Source organism: Chiloscyllium plagiosum, chromosome 40 (genome assembly GCF_004010195.1).
Source record: "Chiloscyllium plagiosum isolate BGI_BamShark_2017 chromosome 40, ASM401019v2, whole genome shotgun sequence".
In the NCBI taxonomy this organism is placed as follows: Eukaryota; Metazoa; Chordata; class Chondrichthyes; order Orectolobiformes; family Hemiscylliidae; genus Chiloscyllium; species Chiloscyllium plagiosum.
The window spans coordinates 26,439,545-26,450,804 of record NC_057749.1 but is presented as its reverse complement, the minus strand read 5'-3'; the positions used below and the strand labels follow the sequence as shown (position 1 = coordinate 26,450,804).

General features: G+C 41.5%; 1 protein-coding gene across 2 annotated transcripts in view; it reads left to right on the top strand.

The window, feature by feature from the left end:
* LOC122542640 (circularly permutated Ras protein 1-like) overlaps nt 1-11,260 on the top strand; it is a 112,579-nt gene that overhangs the window by 15,158 nt on the left and 86,161 nt on the right. For both annotated transcript variants that reach the window (XM_043680635.1, XM_043680633.1), the window contains exons 7-10: nt 1,429-1,608; nt 5,166-5,207; nt 7,485-7,574; nt 9,923-10,074. In XM_043680635.1, the coding sequence (XP_043536570.1) occupies nt 1,429-1,608; nt 5,166-5,207; nt 7,485-7,574; nt 9,923-10,074 (464 nt within the window). The remainder of the gene's footprint in view (nt 1-1,428; nt 1,609-5,165; nt 5,208-7,484; nt 7,575-9,922; nt 10,075-11,260) is intronic.

The following is an 11,260-nucleotide window of genomic DNA, read 5'->3' as shown; positions in this document are numbered from 1 at the left end:
TTCTCCCCACCCCCACCCTCCTCTAGCTTATCTCTCCACTCCTCAGGCTCACTGCCTTTATTCCTGATGAAGGGCTTTTGCCCGAAACGTCGATTTCAAAGCTCCTTGGATGCTGCCTGAACTGCTGTGCTTTTCCAGCACCACTAATCCAGAATAGCGTTAGGTGTATTAGAGGATTGGGGAATGGGTCTGGGTGGGTTACTCTTTGGAGGGTCAGTGTGGACTTGTTGGGCCAAAGAACCTGTTTCCATAGTGTAGGAAATCTAATCTAATTTTAAAATCCAAGCTCCACCATAAATGACATCAAAATATAGATGCATCACACTTCGCGCAGAAAAATATTGAGGACACTTCATGAAAGTTTTTAAAATTATGAATAATTTTGATTGGTGTGAAGAGAAAAGAATATCCTGACTAAAACGATGATCAATGATGAGGGGTTCAAGGCTGATGTGGAATTGGGATCAATTTATCCGCATCTGTTCCATGTTTTCTATTGTTCTTACTGAGCAGGAGTCTCAGCCTTAAGTTTTCATCTGACCTTCAGTTTACCCAAGCTTTTAAAAGACAGAATTCCATTCCACTTTATTGTAAAAATCCTCCCTGTTTTCACTCCTGAATAGATTCTCTGTAATTTAGCATCATTAAGTTTATGTTGATGATTATTGCAGGAGAATTGTTTTCCTCCTTATTAAATCCTCTTTACAGTATTTTCAACATATTTATTAAATTACCCCTGCATACACTGTGTTCGTTTGGAGTGATTATTTTTCAGTGGATTATTGCAATGAATGAATGATTTTACTGTTACATGTATTTTATAGTAAGAATACTGTAAATACAGTGAAAAGCTTTCATTTGTCACAATTTGGTGCCATTTTGAATGATTTAAGAATAAAGAAGAATAGATATAGCTTGAAAAAAGTTAATCAGTTTTCAGCCAGCTCATCATTAATGATGTCTGCGCTGCCATCCCTCCTCCACTGCCTTGTCACTGTCTGCACTGGACTCAAACACCATTGAAGTTACTGATTCTTGGGTGCTGTCTTTCTCTACTGGCCGTTACTCCTTTGCCAGCCCCCGCACCGACACCAGACCCAAAACCAACATCAGATTCGAGTCTTCTGCTGCTGGGTCCACATTGTCAAAGTCACTTCGAGTGTGGAATGTTTAGATGTAGTTTTAGCTAAGGAAGTTTTATTTCACTTTGAAATATTATACCTGTATAGCAGAGAATGAAGCAGGACTATTGAGTAGATGAGTGGATTAATTATGGACCCTTTGATGTGACAGAGGCATTTTTCCTTACTTAAGAATGTGATGGTTTTAAGAATTAATGTTGCCACTTTTAAACAAATACACCTTTTTTTAATGTAAGCTATCTCAACCTCCTCAACATAAATTAATAACAATTTTATTTGCTTTCAGACATGGACGTGTGAGTTTTGCAACAACCAGAATGTTCAGGATTATCGCTCAAATGAACCATGCTTCAGAGATGATCAGACTTATGTTCATATCCCTAACCCTATAACCTCTGACGATATTGATGATTCCCTGGTTGTGTTCTGTGTTGATATCTCTGGCAGCATGAGTGTAACATTTGAGGTAATTAGACTCGGAGTCTGAGTGCAACCTTGTTTCATGTTTTTTCCTTTTAGAAGTGGTCAGCTAATGGCATGTGCATTCTTAGTATTAAGATTTGTTTTAATGTTGTTTCCCACTGGTTGATACAAGCTGCTCAAAATGTATCAAAAATGTGTTGCTGGAAAAGCGCAGCAGGTCAGGCAGCATCAAAGGAGAAGGAGAATCGACGTTTCGGGCATAAGCCCTTCTTTAGGAAGGGCTTATGCCCGAAAGGGCTTCCTGAAGAAGGGCTTATGCCCGAAATGTCTGTTCTCCTGCTCCTTTGATGCTGCCTGACCTGCTGTGCTTTTCCAGCAACACATTTTTGAGCACTGATCTCCAGCATCTGCAGTCCTCACTTTCTCCCTGCTCAAAATGTATCTCTGATCTTCTCTGACCTACCTCATTGCTCATCACCTCTCCCACTCCCGGATACGGAGTCACACTGCTCAGTGTCTCCCACTCCTTTATCCACCATCTTGATGATCTTTGCTCTCGTTGACCTCTTTTCTACTCCATGACTTATCCTACCTGCTGCTTCTCTCTCCTGAAAACTGGCTCTGAGCACCGGTCCTGGGTATAAATGATTCACAGCAGTAGGAGCAGTTTCAATTGATAGGAATTTGGTTCTCTTCAAGTGGGTTTGTGATCTATGCTGCCTGTTATTGATCTGAAGTCTCTTGGTGATGGATTTCCTGATCCCAACAATGAGACAGTTACACGGTAATAAATTTGGAACATTCAGGAAATCAGACCGGACCTGGACACCAATGCTGTCTGCTGTGGTGACACCAGTTTGGCATAGAGCTGTTTCTGGTGATTTAAAGCTAGCCAGTTTTGTCGAGGAAGATTTTTGAAGCCATTTCACCTATCTTTCTTCTCTCGTTCCCAGAGGTGTGGCTCACAGCAATTGTTCAGGACAGGGTGATTGGAGAGTAGGGAGTTCAGCAGGTGGATGAATCAATGAGAGTATGGATTAGGATGTGTTAGAGGCTATTCATGTGAGGATTGGTGAAGTGGTGAGTCAGGGACTGACAGAGGCTGAGAACTTGGGCGAGCTGTTGAGAAGAAAAATCTGCAGCATCAGAATGGTCAATGAGTAGGATGTGTGGTGAGTGTGGGAAGTTACTGCAAACAGATAGTTTTATGTTCTGTAAGCTTATTTTACTTAATGATACAGGAGAAAAGTATTTCAACTCCAAGGATTTTAAAATGTAATTTTTTTTCTCTTATGGTTGATCCTGCAGAATCTAACTCTTTTACATGGTTTTAATAGAAAAGAACTTTTACTTAAAGTTGTTTCACACATACTTGCAATTTTTCAGGAACACGGCTCCATTAAGTTAGTTGTGACTGTGTTGTGGTAACATTGGTGGGAGATGTAGCATGTTGACATTTACTAAAGTTTATACATAGTTGTTGGTGGACATTCATGGGAGGTGTTGGCGTGTGGTGGTTACTCATGGCCAGAGGTTCTGAGTTAGAGTATCTCTAGAGATACTATTACACACCTTTTGGAGCAGGTGGGATCTGAACCCGGGCCTCCTGGCTCAAAGATAGGCATACAGCCCATGTATCACAAGAACTCTGGGACTGCTTCATCCTTTTTCTTCTTTCTAACTAGAACTGTCATCACACATAACTGAACAACTCTCCCATCACCAAATCCTAGTGACTTTTTGTTTTGTAAACTACTAACTGCCACCAGCAAACCCCCATGCTGGGTCTGATTCATTTTTTTGACATCAGCCTGTTCAGAGATGTTATTACACACGTCTGGAACAGGGAGACTTGAACCTGGGCCTCCCAGTTCAGAGGTAAGAACACTACTACCATGTCACAAGAATGCCTGTGTTTGTTTTTGTTTTTCTTATTCTGTTTCCTTTCTACCCTGATGTGCTGTCACACACAAACACCCCTAATACCAAAATCACTTACTTTTCTTTTAGAAGCTAGTGACCACCACCAGTAAAATATTACCTGTGTATTCAATTGAATATTTGCACCAAACCTATGATGGATAATGCAAGCCATCAAACATGAAGAGGGGTGATTAAGGAGAGAGGGAAGGCACTAAATCAGAATGGAGTTGGGGGGGGGTTACTGTATCGCCCGCGGTATACACCTCTCTCTCTCTGAAAGCATCAAAAGCAATGAAGGACAATGCATGCTCCCTGTCCAATGACACCTGGGCACAAACGGTAGAGGGGCAGACAGTCGGCAGAGATGATCCCCTGCAGCCTGTTTATAGCTAGCCTGGCTGGGCCCAGGAGGAGACCTATGAGGAGGTCCTCCAATCAGCCCGTGCCCCTCCACATTGGATGCCCAATTATTAGGTGCATGGGACTGAAGTGCAACCAAAAACGCAACAAGACTTTTCAAATAATTTAAAAACGGGTGCAAATGCCCACAATCAATATACACTTGGTCCATGGACTCCAAAGCACTGCAAAATAAACAGTTGGGCTGAGAGTCCATGAACTACCACAATCTTCAGTTGTGAGAGACTGCTGTGTGTAACCCCCTCCACCCCAGGTCCCCAATGGAAAAAGGGAGGACTCATATGTAGAGAGCCCTCCAGTGGGGATCTCTGCTGCTCAGTGGCAGATAAGCACACCAAAACTGGTTTGGTCAGGTCTGCTTCATAAAGTGCTCAGGTGATGAGTTTCAGCTGGGCAGGCTGTTGCTTGTTACCAAGGAAACTTGTACTTAAGCAGAACAGGGAAATTTATCAACGATTCTCATAGGCCTTGTATGGGTTATTACACTTTATATACTGGATGCACTTGCAGGCAAACTCTGTGTTTCACGCACAAGAACGTGCAGATCTTTCTGTGCTGCAGCTTTTTGGATTTACTCTCCATTTAAATAAATATCTACCTTTTTAATTCTTACTACAACAGTGCATGACCGCATACTTTCCTTTATTATATTACATCCACCAAGGTTTTTTTGCTCACCTACTCAATCCATCCTTAATCCCTTTCCCAATCTTGAGCCAGACTTGGGCTGTTTGTATTTAGGTGTTCTACTTGGTCCTGTGATGTGTTTCTGATGCAATTTGCTGCTCATCACCAACATCACTTATTTCCACCTCAAATTGTTAACTAATTCTGGGTTTACTGCAGATCCTCTACTGCTGGAACTTTCATCCAAACCATTATTTCCAGACTTACCCTATCAAATACTTCCCTGTCTGTCTTTCACTTTGCATCTTAAAATTGCATAATCTGAGGAATGTACAAAACAGGAACTCTTTCAGCCCATTGTGGCTCAAGAACTGTCATCATTTGGGGGTTCACATGCCAGCTTTTAATTTCTGGGTTCCCCATCCTGGAGTATGTGTTCAACTGTTTCTAAAATGATTTGTGCCCCCTTTGACCCAAGATGATATTACACTATTCCCCCAGGGTGCTGAGACTCTGCACCATTGTTCACGTGTCAAAATGCTGACGTATTCAGTTTCTGAAGGCTTTGATTGACAGTGGTTCTTGTTTCTATGTTGTATGTTTTAATTATTAGCATTGGTTCAATTACAGATGAATAGAAGCAGCAAATCGCTCTATATGACCCGCTTGCAGGTAAGAAACATTCAAATTTTGAAACCAGAAAATATGCAGACCTATGTGCTGAATACTGCCATTCTCATCACAGTATTGAGACCGTGTCTGAAAGACCATTGATATTCTGCTCTTTAAGTTCAAATGGTGTTTGATTGCCAGATTTGCAGTTAATCCACAGCGAAAAAGCTTGGTGCTGGGAAATCTGAAGGAATGTAGAGAATAAAAGGGACTGTATAGCAAAGAAAAAAATCACATTAATTGAAAAAAACCATATTAAACACCTGGAAAAGCTTTGGTGAGAGTGTGGCAAGGAAGATTGAACAAGTTGTAGAAGCATGAAGGTAGAATGATAGGTACATTCAGGAAAGTTATACATGGGCCCAACTAATGAGGCCTGTGTGTTGCTGGAAATGGTGCTTCCTGAGATAGCATGAGATTGTGGTTTCTCTCTCTCTTCAGGGGATAGAGTTGCGTGACTTTAATGCTGTTTAGGAAAATTTAGTTAATTGTCTCTGTGTTAACCCAATTCATGGTGAGTGTAGTTGTGCTTCCCGTGGTGCACATATCTTTCTGCCTCAGGTGGACTGATGGCTTTTCTAAAATGTAAATTTATTCCCAATGCCCCTGTTATGAAGTTGAAAGTTGTACTGTACCTTTAAGAGAGCCAGAGAATGCCTAGAAGTATGGCACTCATCCACTGGTTCCATCATCAAGCACATAGACCTCGACCCAATATACCGGCCACTACAATGAACAACAGTAGAAGACACAGTACAGCAGCGCATTACAGGAGGCTCCAAAGTGCTGAAAATGTCACTTAGACAGGGGACGAAACATCTACAAATCAACTTGCCAGCTCAGTGAACATACCCACAACTATGGCAACCTTATATTAAAAATTGCCTCGGAACTAAGGCAGCCTGAGGACTGCAGTGGTTCAATGTCCCAAGGTAGATCGCCATCACCACCTTCAGCGTAATAAATATTGGCCCAATCAGTGATGCCCGATGGATTGATAAGGTGGGCAGATCAGTACCAGATGGAATTTAGTCCTGAGCATTGTGAGGTGATGCACTTTGGAAGACATAAGTACTTAAGGAAGTACTCAATAAATGGCAGGATGCAAGGAAGCTCAGAGGAACAGAGGAGGTCTTAAGATGCGTGTCCACAGATCCCTGAGGGTGGCAGAACAGATTAATAGGGTAATTAAAAACACAGCTGGAAATGTGTTGCTGGAAAAGCGCAGCAGGTCAGGCAGCATCCAGGGAACAGGAGAATCGACATTTCGGGCACCAGCTCTGATCTCCAGCATCTGCAGACCTCACTTTCTCCCCTAATTAAAAACACATATGGGACACTTGCCTTTATCAGTCATGGCAAAGATTATAAGAGCAGGGAGATTATGTTGGAGCTGAACAGGACTTTGCTTAGGCTGCATCTGGTAAACAGGCTGTTCTGCTACAATGCATGGTTCATTAACACAAATTAGCTGTAATGCAATTGATGAGTCCAGGACACTGTTTCTAAAGTGCAGACTTTTAAAATGTGTGTTGGCTGTGACATGATTACATCACTAACACTTTAAGTGCTGTTTCTAGAGTGCAATTTGTCTATAATACGGAGTTGCACAAGAATGCAACCATCACGTGGGAGAAGAACTACCTGTAATATGTACAGTTCTTGTTGCCACTCCACAAGAAGGATATGATTGTCTTGGAGGGGGCGCAAGGGAGATTCATCAGGAAGTTGCCTGGGATGGAGCATTTCAGTGATGAAGAGAGGCTGGATAGATTTGGGTTGTTTTCTTTAGAGCAGAGTAAGCTGAGCTCCAGAGGCATGGACAGCACCTGTTCTCCTTAGGCGAAGGGTGAACAATAAAGGAGCATAAATTTAAAGTGAAAGGTAGGAAGGTTAAAGGGTATTTGAGGCAGAAAGCTTTTTTTTTAATCCAGAGAATGGTGGGGTTCTGGAATGCACTGCCTGGGAGGGTAGTTGAGGCCAGAAACCTCCCAACCTTTTTTAAAAAAAAGTACTCAGATGAGCACTTGAAGTGTCATAACATATGGACCAAATGCTGATAAATGGTCCTAGTATGGATTTGGGTTATTTTTTGTTGGTGCAGATTTGTTGAGACAAAGAGCCTCTTTTCTACTTGTGATTGTGAGATTCTTTGAAAGCAAAACATGTTGTGAAACTTTACCTTCAAATTGCAGAACAGAAAGGAAGTGCCTAAGCACCATAATTCTGGCATGAAGCACTCACTTCAAATTGTTCATTTGTGATGCTGTCTTACAGGCTGTACAAGAGGCTATAATTCAGTCGCTCGATTATCTTTTTGAAACATCACCTCGGACAAGAGTCGCTTTGGTTACCTTCAACAATGAGGTAGATGAGCAGAAACTGAATACTCTTCACTGTTAGTTTGGAAGATGTTGTGAAACTTGAAAGTGTTCAGAAAGGATTTACAAGGATGTTGCCAGGTTTAGAGGATTTGAGCTATAGGGAGAGGTTGAATAGGCTGGGACTTTTTCCTGGAGCGTCAGAGGCTGAGGGGCGATCTTATAGAAGTTTATAAAATCATGAGGGGCATAAATAGGATAAATAGACAAAGTCTTTTCCCTGGGGTGGGGGAGTCCAGAATTAGATGGCATAGGTTTAGGGTGAGATTTGATTACGCTGATCATACTTCAACTGCATTTATCTGCCTTTTTTGGATAACATTTGATAACTTCCTGAGAGTAATCTGTTAAACCTTGCTTTGTCATATACAAGGTTTTGGGCTAACATTTGGCAGATAGATGATAATATGGAAAATTGTAAGGTTATCTAGCTGGTAAGTAAAAATAGAAAGCAGAATGTTACTTAAATACAAAGCTCAGAATTGTGCAGTATTGCTGCATCTGGGTATCCTCATACAGGAAGTACAAAACTTTAACACTGGTACAGGAAGAAATTGAGAAGACAAATGAGTGTTTTTTTTTATTGCAAGGCAGGATGATGTAGAAAAATAAGAGGGTCTAGCTACAGCTGTAAAATATCTCTGTGAGAATGTCCTTCTATTCCTTTCTGACATGTTTATATTTATCTCGTTTCCCCTTAAGGATGTGGTGCTGGAAAAGCACAGCAGGTCAATCCGTATCCGAGGAGTAAGAGATTCGACATTTCGGGCGTAAGCCCTTCATCAGGAATCCCTGATGAAGGGCTAATGCCCGAAACATTGATTTTCCTGCTTTTCGAATGCTGCCTGACCTGCTGTGCTTTTCCAGCACCACACTCTCGACTCTGATCTCGAGCACCTGCAGTCCTCGCTTTCTCCTTAGTCTATTATTCATCTCAACTGTTCCTTGTGATATCAAATACCACGTTGCCATTACTCTGTATAAAAATATTTATTTATTGGATTTATTGACATAAGATTATTGCACAGTACAAAAGGAGAACATTTTTCTTGAGTTTGTGCAGTTACTTCAGAAAAATCCAGTTATTTCCACTTTCATGCTCTTTGTCTACATCTCTACAATTTCTACTCTCAAACATGAATCCAGTTCCCTTCTGAAAATGATGAAGAAATGTGTTTTTACCACCACCTTAGGCAGTACATTCCAAATATTAACCATTCATCATTGTCATGACTCGATTGAGAATATGTTGCTGAGACTCAAGCCCCACTCCTCCCAGGGTCATCACAAAAATTAAAGATTTAATCAAATTACACACAGTCCCTAATTTTCCTGCCTGATGAATTTGGGCTAACAGGAACTGTGACTAGGTTTCTGTATTAATTACTGTTAATTGGAAAGAAATCAGTTTTACCCCCAGGCAAACAAAGCTATAGATTATCAACACCATTGTATTAACTGAAACCCTAACCCATTTCTTAGCGCACACACATACACAGACCTAGGCAAAAATCAGCATACATATTGTGGATGAAAGGGAAACACTGTTCAATAACACTAAATCCACAGGATTCAATGAGGGGATGTTCCTTTTGCTTCTTCCAAGATCTCCTGTTCACCAATCTCCTTATTTCCCGATTCTTTCAGTTCTTTGCGGAAGATACAGGCAGTTGGCCCTCCCATCATCCTGTCTTTCGCTATCACTGGTTGGAGGCAACTGGTGGAAGAGAATAGCGAACGATCTTGCAGGTTTTTTTAATAGCTGATTCTGGATTCTGAGCTGAGTGCCTTCCCTAATTAACTGTCTGCAGGGTTGCTGCCAGCTTAATTTTAATGTGAGCTAAGAACTAATATTGGGAGCACATAAGGCATAACCATTATGATAAAGGGGTTAGATCAGATTTCCAGACCATCGTTTTTTTAGTTAAAAATCACACAACACCAGTTTATAGTCCAACAGGTTTAATTGGAAGCACACTAGCTTTCTTAAGGTGGTAGTTGACTATCACCTGATGAAGGAGCGACGCTTCGAAAGCTAGTGTGCTTCCAATTAAACCTGTTGGACTATAAACTGATGTTGTGATTTTAACTTTGTACACCCCAGTCCAACATCGGCATCTCCAAATCATTGTTTTTTAGCATTAGTATTGGATTTAGGTACAGAATTCTTATTTGAAAGGTTCCAATGGTTTTTGATTCACCAATAAGCATCTCAGCCTTGGCTTAATATAGTCAATGAATTTTTCATCCCATTAAAATGGGCCATTCTTAATTTGAATGTCAGCAAAATGTAAACCTAAGTTAGAACTCTCTTCAATGTGATTGGCTTAACAGGTAACAATCTATGGAGATGGACTGTCTCCCCCATGGACTCTGCATGACTTTGAGTTAATTGATCAAAATTACCTGAAAAAGCAGGGTGTCGAGGCAGCACAACCACATTGTATTTTGGAGAGCAGGGATGCACTATATCGCTGCATACGCCAGTGAGTAACTCTGTCTCAAGGATTATGTCTGTATTCTGGTGGAACCGGAAAGCAAAATGTTGAATGTTGGAAATACTTTTAATATAAAATGCCTGAAATTTGTTTTATCTTAATCTTAAAGAGTCAAGTTAATGTTTCAGGTGGAGCATAAATCTGACAAAGGACTAAAGCCAAAATGACCTTCCTCTTTCTTTAGTTCCTTTGTTTTCATTCCCTATGAAATAAGAGAAGAAGATTTCATGATTGTTCAATTTAGGTCACAAGCCCCAAACATGGGTGTTCTGCTACTGCCATCTGAATTAGTTGTGGGAAGCCTCAGGCTTTCTCTCAGGATTGCAGTAGCAGATTAAGCAGTGTCTAGTCTCCTGTGCCTGGGCTTGTCTTAATCGTCTGCTTTTTTCTCTTTATCTTTTTTACTAAACCTTACCTGATGAAGAGAACTCTTCAGTGGGAAGGTGGTGAATGGGTTCCGGTGTGGCAGTGACGCCTTCAGAGGAGCATGGCTACAGTGCCACCTGACACATAGTAAAGGGAGTCGTACCAGAGGATTGGAAGGAGGCGAATGTTGTTCCTCTTTTCAAGAAGGGTAATAGGGAAATCCCTGGCAATTACACACCAGTTAGTCTTAGGTCTGTCGTCAGCAAAGTTTTGGAAAGAATTCTGAGGGATAGGATTTATGACTATTTGGCAAAGCATAGTGTGATTAAAGGCAGTTAGCATGGCTTTGTGAGGGGCAGGTCATGCCTCACAGATCTTATTGAATTCTTTGAGGAGGTGACAAGACAGGTCAACAACAGTTGAGCAGTGGATGTGGTGTATATGGATTTCAGCAAGGCATTTGATAGGGTTCCCCATGGTAGGCTCATTCATAAAGTCAGGAAGTATGGGATACAGGGAGATTTGGCTATCTGGATTCAGATTTGGCTGGTTGACAGAAGGCAAAGAGTGGTTGTAGATGGTAAGTATCCTGCCTGAAGGTCAGTGTTGAGTGGGGTCCCGCAGGGCTCTGTTCTTGGGCCTATGCTCTTTATAGTTTTTATAAATGACTTGGATGAGGAGGTTGAGGGAAGCAACCTACACATCCCTCAACTCACTGCTATCCATGTGCATGTCCAGCGGTGGTGGTGGAAGCAGCGTCATTGGGGACATTTAAGCGACTGCTGGACATGCACATGGATAGCAGTGA